Source organism: Amblyraja radiata, chromosome 3 (genome assembly GCF_010909765.2).
Source record: "Amblyraja radiata isolate CabotCenter1 chromosome 3, sAmbRad1.1.pri, whole genome shotgun sequence".
NCBI lineage: Eukaryota > Metazoa > Chordata > Chondrichthyes > Rajiformes > Rajidae > Amblyraja > Amblyraja radiata.
In genome coordinates, this window is record NC_045958.1 from 48,467,117 (window position 1) to 48,485,331 (window position 18,215).

The window sequence follows — 18,215 nt, forward strand, 5'->3', positions numbered from 1 at the left end:
TGTATTAAACGCCATCAACCAGTTCTCTGCCCACTTGCCCAGCTGATCAAGATCCTGTCGGATCTAGGACATAGGAAGCAACATGACTAGAATCTGGCTATGTTATGCTATCTTTGTAATACCAAAACTCTGTTTGTACATTTTGGTACATTTCAGTAACCTGCATTTTAGAAATCTCTCAACATATTTCTGCATTAGCTAGTAAAAGAGCTATTTAGTATATTACAATAGCTTCCCCAGAAAGTTTACCAAGAATAGAATCAAAGGAGCTGGTCGGTGGTAGAGTGGCACTACCAGTTTCACCCCTGCGTTTCCTTATGTCCACATATTCTACCGTGCTTACAATATCACGCAATATTATTGGGTAACACACTTAATTTACCAGTAAATGTAACCAACTGGCATCGGTAATGTCCCGCACACGTCAGACAATGGAACATTTACTAGATGCTGCTTTTCAATTTATGTACCTTACCTGGTCTGACAAGGTTGCTGATTGCATTTGCGGACAAGTGGTTCAGGCTTTCTCAGCTGTTTGCATTTCCGATTATCCACAATAGCTGTCGTTTTGCTCATGATTTTTGTACAAGTCACAAGTGTCTTTCTTTCTCCTGGAGAGAGTAAACAAAAGGCTGGTTGTTCACAAAGCTCTGGCTCTCGGGTTCCTGATCCAAGCTACTCAGAAATCTGTATTATTCATGCCGCTTCTCTCTCTATCTTGTTTCAGAAGATAAGGCAGGGAAGCCTTCTCCTTTCTTTCAGGAGAAAACATGTTATTAGTAGAAGAGGCAAATTATGAATTCAATAAGGACAAGTAAACCTGTGTATTTGTGCACATTGACAACCACAGTATTAATCAGAACTGGTACATGAACACAAATAACAAAACCGGCTTAAGGGGCCCTGTCATTGCATTTAATGTGACAGAATATGTGCAGAGAATAAGAATACAAGAAAACAGAGCAGGATTGGATCAAAGATAGACACAAAATGCTTGAGTAACTCAGCGGGACAGGCAGCATCTTGGGAGAAGGAATGGGTGACGTTTCAGTTTGAGAAATGGGTGACGTTTCAGTTAGACTGAAATTAACGGGAAAGGGAAACGAGAGATATAGATGATGATGTAGATAGACATAGAGATATATGAATGAAAGATATGCAAAAAAGTAACAATGATAAACGAAACAGGTCATTGTTAGCTGTAGCTAGGTGAGAATGAAAAGCTGGTGTGAGGGAGGGATGGAGAGGGAATGCCAGGATTAATTGAAGTTAGAGAAATCAATATTCATACCCCTAGTTTATAAGCTGCCCAAGCAACATATGAGATGCTGTTCCTCCAATTTGCGTTTATCCTCACTCTGACAATGGAGGAGACCTAGCGCAAAACGGCCCGTGTGGGAATGAGAGGTGGAATTAAAAGTGTTTAGCAACCGGGAGATCAGGTACTTCCAGGCAGACTGAGTGGTCTGCCACATGAGCCTGCTCCATAAGATCATGACAGTTTCCTTCACAGTCCCCTGGAAAATCCCCAAATCCCTGTTTCAGGGTCATTGACATAAGGTCACCCTGCAGGTTTTGCCATCTCGAGAGTGCGAGTAGCTTAACATAGAACGGTACAGCAGAGGAACAGGCCATTAAGCCCATAAAGTCTGCACAACCATGATGCTGTCAAATGAATATTCTCAGCCAACATTGTAATAATTGTAATGTTCAAATGCTGTAACATTGTATACTGCACTCTAGTGTTTGTTCTTTTGCACTAACAGTTGTATTTATTTGTACTCATGTAGAGTATGATTTGACAGGATAGCACGCCAAGAAAATCTTTCACTATATCCCAGTGCACACAACAATAAACAGCCAATATCAATACCCTCTAATCCAGACAGCATTCTGGTCAACCTCTTCTGCACCCTCTCCAAAACCTCTATATTCTTCCTATAATGGGGTGACCAGAAATGTACACAATATTCCCAAAGTGGCCTAATGAATTTTTTTCTAAAGATGCAACATAACTTCTTGACTCTTATTCTCAATACCCTGACCGATGAAGGCAAGTATAGCGCTCGCCTTCTTTACCACTCTATTTACTTGTGTTGCCACTTTCTGGGAGCTATGGACTTTGACCTCAAGATCCCTTTGTACATCAATTCCTGTTAAGATTATTGCCACTAATTCATTAGTTACCCCTTATATTCGACCTCCCAAAGTGCAACACCTCACACTTGGTTAGATTAAACTTCATCTGCCATTCTTCTGCCCATATCTGTAAATGATCTATATCCAGCCGCATCCTTTGACTGCCGTCCTCATCATCTGCAACACCATCAATTTTGGTGTCAGTAAACTCACCAACCAACCCGTCGACTTTTACACCCAAGTATTTTATATATATTGCACACATGCCATAAATTCCATATGTTTCATAAGTTACTGGCATTGCAAGGAGTTCCAAGAACTTGCCAGGTGTGCAAATAAGAACAAATGGCAAACAAATGCTCTTGGGTGAATTGTTTGAAATTTCTTTCATTTTGGTTGCACTAAATTTGGTTTAATTATGGCACCTGTGTTCCAGGAGTGATGCATTGAAACATTTTGTGTTTAGTGAACAAAAGCAGCTAATGTTCCTTTTAATAGCACTTCTCACATACTGAAACATATTTCAAAGTATTTTACGTTAAGGTTGACAAATTTGATGCCAAACAGGAAGTGAAAATGACAGGAGTTAAGTAGGAGAGAAAAAAAATGACTGAAAAGACTGAAACAAAAGTTAGAGACTTGGAAATATGCTTAAATTAGAAAGAGATCAACATTTCCTCATATAGGCTACGAGAAGGCACCTCATTTAAAATGATCTTCTATGTCAAGCAAACTCCTTATTTGCAGTAACAAAGTGAGACCCGGAATTTCAATTGTGTTTTTCCCTGTTTCGCTTTACAATTATATATTTAAAATAAAAAAATTGTAACAACCATGCGCAGATTTCTACACTTAGCAGAGTTTGATTGGGCTTGTTGTTGTTAGTCATTCTGCGACCCCGTGTTATTTTCAGATCAGAGACCTATGGTTTGCCTGGTGCACCAGATGGCACCACTTGCTGCCCACTTGTTTTATCTCATTCTTTCCAATGAATTTGCCAGCTGACCTCTCCTATCTTGCCAACAAGTAGCAAGCTGCCACTGTTTCCACCCACCATACATACACTCATGCTATTGGGGACCGGCCATCAGAGTTTTTCGGTCTGTAATTAGATCCCCCCCCCAATCAATCTGCCAGCCCCAACACCCAAGAACAAGCAACACACCATTGATTAGTCAGACGCATAATTTACTGGCTGTTTCCAGTACCCCCTGAATACAATCTGTCAGCTTGCCCCAAATTCAGTCTCACACACAACCTGCTGGACCCACTCCTACCCCTCTTCAACAATAAGCTGCTGGTCTATTTAAGGTGAGGGGGAAGGATTTAATAGGAACCTGAGAGTAACCTTTTCACATAAGGGTGGTAGATGTATGGAATGAGCTGCTGGAGGAGGGTAGCTGAGGCAGGTACTATCCCAATGGTTAAGAAACATTTGGACAGGTACATGGATAGGAAATGTTTTGAGGGATATGGGCCAAATGTAGGCAGGTGGGATTAGTGTTGATGGGACTTATTGGCTGGTGTGGGCAAGTTGGGCCAAAGTTTCCATGCTGTATGACTCTCCACCATACCACCCTCCTCCCCTCCCTCCCCCCCCCCCACACCCCTACCTAAACAATCTGTAAATGCCACAGGCCTCAGGGGCAACTGAAATCGTGCATTGTATTCGGTGGGCGGCGCGACTCTCGTCAGCAGCGGCCTCTGCAGTCCGTCTGTGTTTTATTATTTTTTGTCTCGTTTTTATGTAGTTTATGTAGTTTTTGTTATTTTTTTGTTGGGGTATGTGTGTGGGGGGGTGGGGGTGGGAGGGGGTAACTTTAAAATCTTTCCCCTGCACGGGAGACCCGGCCTTTTCTTTGTCGGGTCTCCGTTGTCGTTGGGGCTGCAACGTGGATCGGCCTCCAACAGGAACGACCTGGGGCTCCAGTCACGGAGCTGCCGACTACTCACCGTCACGGGGCTGGCCGAGTCCGGAGCGGGTGGAGCTGTGGCGGACGCTGCTGCCACCCGACCTCCGGAGATTCGGAGGCTGCAACTGCGGGTTTGGCGGACGGCGGCACCGGGAGCCCGCGGGTCCCTGCTGGGTGACCGCTTTTCAGGGCTTCCGCAACGGCGACTTCTCCCGCCCGAGTTGCGGGGTTGAAGAGCACCTGGAGCGGGGCCTTACAGCACCGCCCCGCGCGGCTTTGAATGGCCGCGGGACTTTGCGAGCGCGCGCCGGGGGCTCTAACACCAAGACCCGGTGCGCGACCTTGCATCACCCGGCGTGGCTTTAATGGCCGCGGGACAATCGCCATCGCCAGCCGGGGGCTTTGACTTTGACTCTGACTCTGACATGGGGGGGAGAGTGCAGTGGAGAGATAAGTTTTTTTTGCCTTCCATCACAACGATGTGATGGATGTTTGTGTAAACTGTGTTGTGTCTCGGGTCTTTTTGTTTTGTAATGTATGGCTGCAGAAACGACATTTCGTTTGGACCTCAAGGGGTCCAAATGACAATAAATTGAATTGTATTGTATTGTATTGTTGTCAAAGATGAAACAACAACTGAATGGCTTGGTTATGCTCTTCATTTGTACTACTTGAGTGCATCATCATGGATACAGTCGGATTCTTAAACTTGTCACAACATTTAAAACACAACCTTTTGTCAAATAAGTCCAATGGAGAAATGTCCAAAAGAACTTGAACCATGACAATATTCTTGGTGGAAAAAAATAGGCTTCGGTCTCCTGGCTCTGAATGATGTTTACCTCATCACACAAGAGTCCAGATCTTGCCATGGGATAAGTTAGTTACAATGACCTCAATGGGTATTTATCCAGGCACAATCAATGCAGACACTGGGGTAACTCTGTCTCACCAAGAGGAGCCATTGCTAATTTGGACACTCCCCGAAAATGGGCATGGGACTAGCTGTGTCTGATTAATCTGTGCCTGTTGACTGCAACAGAGGCAGAGTGCCAGCTTTGTACTGCCTGCTCATAATCATTACAGTGTACTCTCAGCATTAATTATACTGTTCATTGGCTGGATGCACAGGCAGGGGGATGGGTGTGGTAAATGGATAGCACCAGTTAAAACGAGCCTGCACTGCCCAGAGCCAGCCTGCACCTCTTAAAGGGGAAGAACCTTGGTGGTCATTACACAAACAGAGGAAGCAGTGAAGACTGGCAGGATACGGGAAGCTCCAAGATTTTGGATGCACCACAGGAGGCTTTGGCCGGAGAAATGGAAAGTATGGAAAATATCTGACATGAGCAAGGAACCATGAGGGCCTTCAGATATATCCTCAACAGGCAGTTGAAGCAGATGTGGGGATAAGCCTTCTTACGGAGGGAGTAGTCATGATTTTTAACCCATTGCTTGCAAAAGTGGAAGAATCATCGTTAGAAGGGCATTAAAAAGGCAAGGAAAGGAAAATAATTTATGCATGCTTTGGGGAAAGTAAGATAAATGGGCTGACTGAATTGCTGTTTTGAATGCCAACATCGACTTGATGGGTTGAGTAGTTTCCTTGTGTGCTGTTAAGACGCTTTGTTTCTATGTCGAAAAGTGGAGATTTATGAGGGGAATTCCAGAGCTTAGGGCCTTGACAACTGATGCTGAAGAGGCAATCATGTAACTGTGAAATGTTGGGGTTCTGAGGCGGTCTGAAATGGATGACAGCAGATAAAGCAAAGGCTTGTATGACTTGAGAAAATCACACTGAAGGAGGAAAAGACCATGGACAGATTTGAAAACCAGAATGAGAACTTTAGAATAACTTAACCAGGACCAATTGCAGGTCCACAAGTTCAGGGATAATTTATCACATGGCGTTAGTGAGAGATAAGACCCAGTCAGTAGATATTTTAATCAACATTAGTTTACAATGAGGGAAGCTGTTGAGGAGTGGAACAAGAAGACAGACACAAAAAACTGGAGAAGGGATGGGAGATGTTTCGGGTCGAGACCTTCTGTCAGTCTGAAGAAGAGTCTCGACCCGAAATGTCACCCATCCCGTCTCACCAGAGATGCTGCCTGTCCCGCTGAGTTACTCCAGCTTTTTGTGTCTGCATTCGCTTTAAATCAGCGTCTGCAGTTCCTTCCTACACGAGGAGTGGAACAAAGTCTGGGATGCGTGTGTCAGCACCAGTGAAGACAATGAAGGATATTGGGAGTGGGAAGTGATGGGCTGCAGCTCAGCTCAGAATCAAACACTGTTCCTCCTCAGACAGTTGCCAGAGGGAGGTATGCAGTTGGTGACGAGGAAACAGCGCTTGTGATTGAGACCAAAGACAGAGGTGCTCGCGTTCATGATACTTAATTGGCAAAACATCGCGAGCTGACAAATTTGATCTGGCAAAATACAAAGAGATCTGACAGATTAGGATTTGGAAGCTGGGCTAGAATAATAAAACAATGATGAATAATCACAACGTTCCTATTTATACACATAAGTAAATGTGACAAAAGTGTGCAGTTGCCTTGGGATATGGGAATCCATGCCAGAAAAGATCGGCTTGTCCATTGGGTAAAACCGGCTTTGTTCTTTTCAGTATCACATTGGAGAAACTAAGTAGGGAATTCCACTTCAAATGCAAACTTGGCATATGTCTGCTGACCTGAACCAAGTATTAACTCTTACTTATGACTCCAACTGCATTTTCACACGTTTGTCCCGACTATACAATTTAATGGCCAGGGATGTTGCCTGCGTGCAGAAATACTCCGCTATTTTGTTTCTATCTTCAATGTAAACCACCATCTGCAGTTCCTTCCTGCACAATTCAATGGCTTTGATGGAGTTCCACTAACCAAGCTAAATATCTGAAATGGGATTGAACTTCTCTGAGACCACCAAAAACTGCCGTTGTTGGAAATCTGAAATAAAGCGGCAAATATTGGAAAAGCCCAGCAGGTCAGGCAGCATCCATTTCAGTATGTGTTTGGCTGCATTTCCAGTTTTCATCATTGATTTTCTTGTCCCTAGACATTTTTGTAGCAAGTCCATCATCAAAGTCAGCATCGTAGAATAGAATCATGAAATCTAATTGAAAAAAGAGCATCGTCATTTTTGTAAACGGGCATCTATAGTTCCTTGCATCTCCATAGTATCTAACAGTACTTGTTAGGTTGGAAGCCACTTGGATGATCATATTTGTGTCTTGGGGCTGTTGCTGGAAGGCGTACATGACCCAAGGGATGACTTTGACTCTGATTTTCCCTTTATTGTTGAGAGCTGTCATAAATTAGAATTAAAGTTCAATTTAGCCTTTAAGGTTGTCTCCATTGAATGCATTTCTAATAAGTCAGAGCTAGGTAAGAATGTTAACAGAAAAAAGCAGTTCCCAAACAATTTTGCAAATCTACAAAATAATATGGTGTATGAAGACTTACGACACCTCGCACAAGCATCCTGCCTGTGGAGAAAAGCCAGTTGCAATAATACATCAGTATTGGCATAAAAACACTTAACTTGAATATTTTACTAAGATGTCACGTACAATACCAAAAAGAAAATGAAATATGCCTGCACAGTCCTTCAAAAGCTATTGTTCCCAGGAGGAGATGATTTGAAAATAATCTGCTGTTATTTAAGTCTAGACAGAATTTGATTACTGTTAAAGAAACACAAAAGTTTTGGACTGCTGTAGTAATTACACAGCCAATCCACCATCAATCAATATGCATTACCCATTTTTTCTGCAGCAACAGACCTTGTACTTGTTTCCATAGAAACAAGTGCTTTTAACTATCTACAACAAAAGTTACTTAATAGAAAAGAAATGCGATTGAAAAGCACCATAAAGACAGTTTAATCACCCATTGCTTCATCAAAGTGAAGGTGAGCTAACATACAAAGACATTTCTTACTGCTATTCATTTACTGAAATTCATTTATTTCAATTTTGTGGAAAAATGCAAAAGGGACAATTTCATATTTTTGTTTAGACCTGGAGCTATGCTTGGAGATGGCTGCATTTTTTTAGATATGTTCTCTCTCACTATCCATTCACTTTCTGCTTGTTTTTTTAATGTATATGTTAAATTTGAATGAGATAATTTCAAATAAACGTTTCAAAATAACTCTGGAGTCCAGAATCAGAGACTAGGTATTATCTAAAGTTGGGGCCAAGGAAAGAGCGTTCACGTTGCGGCCCTGTTTCAACCAATCTTTCCACCACCACGCACAAGAAGCACAAGAAGCGCAAGACAGACACCATTGTGCAGATGCCGAGAAGTGTGTTCAGCTCTGGCTGAACAACTTCTAATCTTGTGTGTGGACTCGATAAGAAGAAGAAGCTCTAAAATTCAAATTTCAATTAACTTTCCAGCAGTCTTTTCATTTGGTGCAGCTAATTATATTGAGTTGCATAAAATAATTACTATTCATTAACTAGGAAATCTTCCAACTCTATTGATGGGAACTTAAAACACTTATAAGCTACAATTCCAGATGCAATAAAGGGATGGTTTCCATTGCCTCGTACACACTTTTTGCAATTCTTTTCAAATAAATGTGGTATTCAGATTTCATTTTCACCCCAATCTTGCCTATTGATGTTAAATGGGCGAGCCCCCATTTAAGGACAAAACATCATTTAAAAATATGACTTAAATTGCATTTGCATGGTAACAACTATTTGACTTCTCCTTCACAACTTGAGCAACTGCACTACATTATGTGATGAGGGATCTGCAATTTCTTGATAATACGTGCTTCAAATATTATGCATTGTGAATCCAGTAGTGGAACTAATAATGCTGGACATTACTCATACTGTTCGCTAACTGTTCGTGTGTGGGTCATTCCTATAAATCTCCAATGTGTTGTGTTTTTAATCACACTTAAGGGGCTGTCACACTTGGGCCACCTAATCTGCGAGTTTAGAAGAGTGTCTTCGACCTTCAAACTCACAGCATGGTCGACACGTGGTCCTAGGAGGTCCTATGAGGTCGCTGTAACTCTCCTTCATGCTCGAGGGAAGTTCCCGAATACTCGTGGCCTCAGCCAGGTCGCGGAAAAATTTTCAGCGTGTTGAAAATTTTTCCGCAAGTAAAATTTGGTCGGCATGGTTCTTTTTGACATAGTGCAGTTGAGTGGAGTCGCTATTTAGTTACAGGCAGTCGAGGGGAGCCGTAGGCAATCTCCTCGCTGACCGGGCATTTTGATTGACTCATCGGAGTTTTCAGGGCCAAGGAAAACCTACCGGTAAGTAAAATGCCCGCTAAACTTTATTAAACTTCTTATAAGTGTCTTCACTCCTTCTCCCCCCCTTTCTCTCCCCTTCTCCCCCCTTCTCCCCCCTTCTCTCCCCTTCTCTCCCCTTCTCTCCCCTTCTCTCCCCTTCTCTCCCCTTCTCTCCCCTTCTCTCCCCTTCTCCCCCCCCCCCTCCCCGCGCTCTCTAAAGGACTTACTGTACACTGTGGCAGCCGTTTACCTTCCTCTTCATTGTGCAGACAGCGCTCCCCCGCTTTCCCTGGCCCCCACCTTCACGATGTGTTTGTGTGTGTGTGTGTGAGTGCGGTCGGTCAATCCAGCTCGCGGTTTCAACACGGACGGTCGATCCAGCTCGAGGCTTTCCAGGCGAGTGCCCTCGAGCTTGAAGGTCGAAGACACTCTTCTTAACTCGCGGATTAGGTCGCTCAGGTGGGACAGCCCCTTTATGAAGATCAAAAGTTTGAAAAGACCTTCCTCACCCCAACACCCACTTCTTGATGCGGACACAACAGTTGATTTATTTTCTAAGAGAAAAGTAGTCCATACACATAGAATGGGCACCACACCCATTTACAATCGTATTGTGATGGGTCCTTATGAGACATAGGGTGCTAAGATGGGGTCACGGATGGTGGGGAATGACTGGCAGGTGACGCACTGACAGAAAGAGACGTGTAAGAATAAATCACTGCAGTCTATCCCAGAGGCTGGTAGTGGCTGATGTAAAAAAACTTTCCTACAATATTCTGAATATTTAATTTGATCCGATGATTGAGGCAATCTTTCATTCTGTAATGAACAGTCTTTTACAATATGTTCTTTTCTATTTCAATCTTCAATCCGACTGTTAACAGTAAATCATAATTACTGATTATGATGAGACTCTTTGCCTCATATCAGAAAATATCAGGACTGTTTGAAAGAAATGAACATGAGATTTAAGAGCTAATGAACTTTTCCTCAGTTTGCAAAATCTACCACTAATCAAGGGAAAAGAAACAGCTCCACCAACACCTTAAGGTAAAGATCCACCAGAAAATCTGTGATCTAATGAATAGATGCTCGGTAGAAATAGTGCAGAGGGTCCAGTGATGTGTGGGGACTAGGTCACGGCTACCTCTGGTCCAAACAGCTATAGGTCAACCATACCAAAAACCAAGGACAGACGGGGACTGAGAGGCAGTCAGCACCCAATAAAAGAAACATTTTGAGGAAGTTCTCAAACATAACATTGACTTCTCCAATTTCAGGTAGTCCTTGCTTTCCTCCTTCCTTCCCCTCCCCTTCCCAGCTCTCCCACAGCCTACTGTCTCCGCCTCTTCCCTTATTTTTCCCGCCCCCCCGACATCAGTCTCGACTCGAAGCGTCACCTATTCCTTCGCTCCATAGATGCTGCCTCACCTGCTGAGTTTCTCCAGCTTTTTTGCCTACCTTTGATTTTTCCAGCATCTGCAGTTCTTTCTTAAACAACCATAGTACTGTTCTGGTTTTGAGAATTTACAAAAAAACACGGTTTGGTTTAACCATAGCCACATGTGACTGAAGTTGGAAAGACTGTATGCCAGCTGAAAAAAAAAAGTATTGGGAACAGGCAGTATCCCTGTTCAAGTAATAAAATTTAACAGAGAGAACTATGCAACATCTGATAAATCCACTGACAGTATAAACAAACCAACATCAGTATCATCTCCCAGGCCAACATTTAAAGCATTAAGGCCCTAATTACATTTAGACAGGCCGATGGGCAGATAAGATTTGTTAGCATGCTCAATACATGATTCCTGAAGCAGACATTGTACATTGAGCTCTATGTCTTAGCACGACAAATCCTGTATGTTCCCAAAGCATTCTCAATGACAGGTAGGAATCTCCGCCCCATAACTTCTCGAAGTGGAGGAATGATATTCAGGATGGTATTGAGGCAAGTGAGTCCAATGATCAGAAGCATGCTGAACCTCTGTGTATATGGGAGAAGGATGCTTCCATCACCTTCCAAACCACTCATCCACTTCCACTATCAAACAATACATCCTGCAAGTTTGACTGAATCTGCAGGCCTCAGATTGGTCTCATCAGTCATCTCAGAACCCAGAGAACCACAAGTCTTCCTCTACCTTGAGAAACTGCCAAAGATGAAAAGCAAAGAAGATGACTTAAACACGATTGTGAGAAAAGTGAACTGGTTATCTTGGTTTTTTAGCATTCACCGATTCAAATGAAGGAGGATTGAACACAGTCTCATTCAGTAATGAGTTGGATTTTGCGTTGAGCTAAAAAGACATCAGCTAGTAAACAAATTGCTGGAAGAACTCAGTGGGTCAGACAGCAACTGTGGAAGAGACTGGACAGAAAACAAAAGATGAACATTGCCTGTCCACTTCCCTCCTTAGATGCTGCCTGACCCAGTGAGTTCCACCAGCGGTTTCTCTTTTGCTCAAAATGCCAGCATCTGCAGTCTCTTGTGTCAATATCAGGTAATACTCTCCTACAGCCAGCTGTAAACATGACCATTTCTCTAAAAGATTAGGATTTAACTGCTTCACTGCCTTTCAGAATTACATTGGGAATTCCTGATTGCGTACAATGTCCTCGCATTTATTTATTATTGTAATGATTTTGGTACAACAAAGTAATTTCATAATTCAAAGTAAAAATTAAAAACCTTCCCAATCACTCATTTGTAGGAATAGGACTCACTTCTTGGATACTGACTTGACGAATGGATCTGGTCTTAGCTGTGGGTCATGGTATTTATTATGTGAGAACAGTCACAGCACTGGCATCTGCTTTGGCTGTACTTAAAAAAAAGTGATTTATCAGCAAAGGCACTTGGCACAATATTTCAAGATCATTATCCAAGAAACTACAAACAATTGGCACTAGTATGTAACACTGATTGTTGGTCTCCACCACATACTCTGACAGTGAAACCTTTCCTTGCTCCTCTGTGACTTGTGTGACTGGGATTGCTAATTTAACATGAATATGACTAGAGACTTTAGAGATACAGCACAGAAACAGGTCCTTCGGCTCACCGAGTCCACGCCAATCAGTAATCAGCCTATACAGCTGACCTACACACACTACAGACAATTTCACAACTTACCAAAGCCAATGAACCTGTAAAATTTACTTCTTTAGAGTGTGAGAGGAAACCGGAGCATCCGGAGAAAACCCAAGGGAGAATGAACAAACTCCATGCAGACAACACCCATAGTCAGGATCGAACCCGGGTCTGTAAGGCAGCAACTCTATCATTGCGCCACTGCACCACCCCCAAATATATATATATAACAACAATCTTTTTTTGGGTCCTCAATGAAGAAGGTTTAGCTTGTAGACACAAAATGCTGGAGTAACTCAGCGGGTGAGCAGACAGCATGATTATGCCAACATGCCACTGAGGTAGCAACAGAAGCATTAAACACAGCCTTTCTTTCTTCTTAGTAAGGGATTAATGTGGATCGTGGGCTTCCCAAAAGCACCGGTAAGTAATGATTGCATGCAAATGTCCTTGAGAGTGACACATGAGAATCCAGAGCTATGCAAGAACCACAAAGGATTTCATTGCTTGAATGTTCAACTCATTTGTGGCTAATTGCAGATGATGACGTTTAGTGCCCATTGATGGATACTTCCAGACAAGGGTTATCCCTCTGATGCTTGGCTTCTGGCACCACTCCAATGGAGAACGTTGATATAACAACAGCTCTCCTGCTGCCTGGACACTGGAAGAGGCGGCCTGATGTATACCACCGTGAGAGGCTCTGACTTTGTCATCTATCTATATTACTAAAAGTCTGTTCTTGACCGGTTTTGGCCATCTGTGCTGCGATTTCCGAGAGAACGCCGCCACCTACGGCCGTCATTTTTGGCCACCTTGCTCAGAGCCCCCCTCCGCCGCATGTGTGCCGAGGATTTTTCCCGTCGATTAAAAATGGGGAGTTGAAAGGCACTACTTACTGCAAATGATGGCTTGGGTGCTTTGGCTTTAAGTTGAAAGGCACTGCAAATGGTGGCATGAAGTTGAAAGGCGCTACTTACTGCAAGTGGTGGCTTGGGAGCTTTGGTTTGAAGTTGAAAGGCACTACTTACTGCAAATGGTGGCTTGGGAGCTTTGGCTTGAAGTTGAAAGGCACTACTTACTGCAAATTGTAGCTTGAAGGTTGACAGGCACCACTTACTGCAAGTGGTGGCTTGGGTGCATTGGCTTGAAGTTGAAAGGCACTATTTACTGCTAATGGTAGCATGAAGTTGAAAGGCACTACTTACTGCAAATGGCGGCTTGGGAGCTTTGAAGTTGAAAGGCACTACCTGCAAATGATGGCTTGGGTGTGGCTTGAAGTTGAAAGCCACTACTTACTGCAAATGGTGGCTTGGATGCAATGGCTTGAAGTTGAAAGGCATTACTTACTGCAAATGGTGGCATGAAGTTGAAAGGCACTACGTACTGCAAATGGTGGCTTGGGTGTGGCTTGAAGTTGAAAGACACCACTTATTGCAAATGGTGGCATGAAGTTGAAAGGCACTACTTACTGCAAATGGTGGCTTGGGTGCTTTGGCTTGAAGTTAAAAGGCACTACTGTAAATGCACTTACTTCCTGTTTGCACTGTATATTGATTTTAGATAAAACGCTACCACTTACGGCTGTTTTTGGCCATCTTACTCAGTCTCCCTCCGCTGAGCAGATGCAGAGAATTCTTCCCATCAATGAAAAATAAAAGTGTTATTAGTTTTTTTTTAAATGTTGAGAATCTCTCTCCTGTCAATCACTCCATGAAAGCCACACCTTCTCCGGTGGGGGGGGGGGGGGGAGGGGTTATAAAACCCGGAAATGTGGGTGTGGCTCAGTCGCTGCAAGATGGAGGAGGGAGAGGTCACAACTCGCTGTCTTTAGTGGCTTTGCACCCTACTTCAAATGGTATGAAACTGCACTTGAATTTGGTGGCCTTATACCCTGCTTGAAATAGAATTTCAAGGATTAGCCGTGAGTCAACTACCAGCCCACCAGCCGTGAGTGAGTTGCCAGCACATCAGGCTTGATTGACTGAGACGCCAGCCCAAGAATCCATTAGGCGCACAATTTGCATACTAGCCCTCTGGAAACCAGTCCCTTCAGCACACAACACCCATACTAGCGCTCCAGAAAGCCCCCCCCCCCCCCCCCCCAACTGGCCACCAATATTAGAATTGGTGGAGAGGTGGAATATTGCGTTGGATGACCAGCCCTCCTGTGTGATGCTGGGACCCAACGGGTCCCACTTAGTCCAGTTAAATATAGATCTTCCACAATATAGAAATATAGATCTTCCACAATATGGCATCCTTAACTATAAAAGGTGGAGAATGTGTAAATGGAAGAGGAGGAGAAGGAAAGCAGAGAATAACACCAGGAGCCCCACAGTACAGTCAGGTATGACTAACTAGACTGTGATTTAATGAAGCAAATTTAAATCAACTGTTCGGTTCCCTTTACTGCTTCATTTCACCAGTTGACAAATCATATCATGTGGTCATTGTAGATCTTATCTTTTCTTCATGCCATTGATTTCTATACAGGGAAAGTGATTCTTGCTATCAGATAACAACCGATTTAAGGAAAGCCAAAATTAACTTAAATTAGTATACAGTAGTTACAGGCTATTTTAAAGGAGTGGTTTCACTGGGCTATGGGTGGATAAATTATGACATGTCACCAGAAATTATAGGAGCCTTGCATTCAATTGTTACTGCTGATCCTATCTATGCTCCTTTGAATATTACAAATTAAATTAATGAAGAGACCGTGTTGAGTATCATATTGTCCTTCCAGATTTCTTGTAAATTGATATTATAGTTTGTAATGTTTTAACAAAATAATGAAAAATGGCAGTTTGGATTCTACTCATCAATTTGCCCGTGGTCAACCGACTTTAAAGAACAATACAATTTATAGTACAAATTTGGATTCAATTATGCTGTCTATTTCTTATTTATATTGTCTGTATATTTTACATATGCAACAGGTTGAAGCTTTAAACAGTTTTAATTATAAAAATAGTCTTGAGTTAATAACTCAGAAAAGGGTGTTTTACTGATGGTTGCAGTATATTCAATTCTATTCACAACTTTTCAGAAAACAAAGTATCCACACTTGCATGTACTCAGAATGATGATATTCTTGCATGGACTGAAAAGTTAGAAATAACATCAATGTCACACAAGTATCTGGCAATGAGCATCTCTGACATGACAACCATCGACCATTTACATTCAATTGCAATACCATTGCTGAATCCTGCATTACTAATGTTGTGGGGTGGGGAGTGTCACTATTAACCAGTGACACGTAAATACTGCGGCTACACAGCAACATCTTCCTAATCAAAAACATTTTCACCATGTACAAATCAATTACGTGATGGAACATTCTTCAGTAGTCAGGATGATTGCTGATCCTCCAACACCCAAGAGATGTAACTTCATGTAAAGCATCCCATTATATTGATGCCTACCCATAACATTCACTATTTCAACATGACAACTGTGCAATTGACAAAATCTACCGTAGTGATTCACTAGCCCTCTCTGTTATCAGCTCCTAAACCTGCAAATTCTAACTCCATTGAGCCAAAGACTGCGAGTGAAAGGGAAATCCTCCACCAACAGGCTTTGCTCCAAGTCACACAACGTAGTGAACTGGAAAGATATTGCCAGCCCATTATTGTTACTGGGACTGATTACTGGAAATCCCCACCCAACACATTGTGGGATATCTTCACTGGGAGGACTATAATGGTTGAAGATCGCAGCTCTCCACCACCTTTTCAATGTAAATAGTGGAAGGGTAATAGAAAACTGGCCATGCCAACAACATTAACATCCTGTGAAATGAAACATAATCATTCTCAAGATTAATCTCTTACTGAAATAATTTTGCATATGTTACTTTCAAAAAGAAATTCCCAACCTCCACCACACATGGCAGCGCAATCTTCCCAACCAGAGTGAGTCCACATAAAGTGAGGCACACTGGTCTTAGCACTGTGATTTCCTGGTCTTGGCTCAATTGGAATTGTGTATTCATAGTGAATGCCATAATTCTGATCATTGAAGAGCAACACCTGTAGACAAAAAAATAGACCAGTCACATAAACCTCCAAAATAAAATACATTACTGGGAATTAATCAAATTGCATGTTCAAAACTAAGCCTGGCAATAAAGCCAATACATTAAATGCCCAAACTGTGAGTTTCACATCCACTCACAGCATGGATTTACCGAGCTGAACAGTTCATTTATGACCAGTGGAAGACTGATCACCAAGATCTTAATAATAATCTGGCTAATGCATAAACTTTAAGATAAAATGAATGATTATTCAAATTTCATTGGATCTTGTATGCTTGTTCTTCTTTTATGCTGTAATCTCTCCCAATCCCACAAACCTCTGAGATAACTGCACACATCCAGTTCTACCATATTTATCACCCAGGAACTTAACCATTCTACCATTGGCAGTAAGGCACTCTGCTCATGCCCCCTTCCCTGATTTTTTTTTTACTCTGCTCCCCCTCTCTAATCGCTAAAATTGCAAATTGTCCTCAGTGTGTAGGATAGTGCTAGTGTACGGGGATCGCTGGTCGGTGTGGACTCAGTAGCCCAAAGGCCTCTTTCTGCTCTGTATCTCTAAATTAAACTAAACTAATTAAAAAATATATTTTCTAGTTACCCGCTCTACTTACCCAATATTTACCAGCTGGTACTGAATTAAAAAATAAATTGTACTGCTTAGAAATGGGATTTAGACTGGTCCCTGCTGACCCCATGAAGCAGCTCACTAAAGGAATTGTCGCTGACATCAGTTATATGGTTATGTTATATGGTTATAGTGGCTGCTTGCCCAATGACAAATTCAAAATGTTAGCGCACTACAAGGCTGTTGGGAGCCAACCCAATTCTTCCTTGCAGCACGGCAAGATCATAAATATGTTAAGCATTTTTATCCCAAAGTATTTTAATCTTAAATATTTCCTTCAGCATTATAACTAATTTACAACGACAAGAATAATGATAACAAATAGTGCAACTATCCAGTTACCAAGGAGATAGGCTGCTTCAGTATATATTTTTTAATAATGAGTATTACAGCTGGAACAGCTTCACCTCGTATTCTATAAAAGCACTTGTTGAAAATTATGACAATTTCCAGAGATAAATGGTGGGAGCTATTTGCCACGGATGAAACCACGGCAGATCATGGGCAGCTCTGGCTTGGGCTGAAAGAGAAGAATCTTGCTCTCACTCCTTCAGCTCCTTGAAGCCAAGATCCATTATCACCTTATTACCTTAGATGTTACCTTAGATGTATTGACTCTGCACTCAATAGCCTAAGTAAACAGCAAGAAAATAACTCTGGCGCATTAACTCCCCAAATACATTTGGAAATTTTGCCTGGAAATCCATCCTTGACTTGTTGCGCCCGATTAGCCCTGTAGTCATGTCAGTATGATTTACTCTCCCTTCATAATTAATTTATCAAAGGAATGAACGTGACCACAGTGCACTGACATTAATGATTTTCCAGGCATTTAAATTTTACATCAGCATAGAAGTGATTTTTTTTAAATTACTTTCAAACTTCATTTAATCCAAGTAGTTGGATCGTAGAATTATACTTCTGTTAATTTGTCGTTTTAATGATTTACTCTAATTTTAATGCAACACTATCATCATAGTATAAAATGCTTGTATTTTCCAAACTAATCTGTGTATTGATGATAACAATTCTGCATGTAAATAGGTCACGTGCACCTGAATTTTGATCAGTGTAATTTGGCATAATGCTCTATTAAAATGTTATGATTTGTGTGGTCAGTTGATCTG

The 18,215-nt window shown here is 42.1% G+C and overlaps 1 protein-coding gene across 2 annotated transcripts in view; it reads right to left on the reverse strand.

The window, feature by feature from the left end:
• adamts19 (ADAM metallopeptidase with thrombospondin type 1 motif 19) overlaps window positions 1-18,215 on the reverse strand; it is a 406,630-nt gene that overhangs the window by 53,714 nt on the left and 334,701 nt on the right. For both annotated transcript variants that reach the window (XM_033017772.1, XM_033017773.1), the window contains 2 exons: window positions 16,299-16,452; window positions 476-611 (listed from right to left, as the gene is read on the reverse strand). In XM_033017772.1, coding sequence (XP_032873663.1) covers window positions 476-611; window positions 16,299-16,452 — 290 coding nt within the window. The remainder of the gene's footprint in view (window positions 1-475; window positions 612-16,298; window positions 16,453-18,215) is intronic.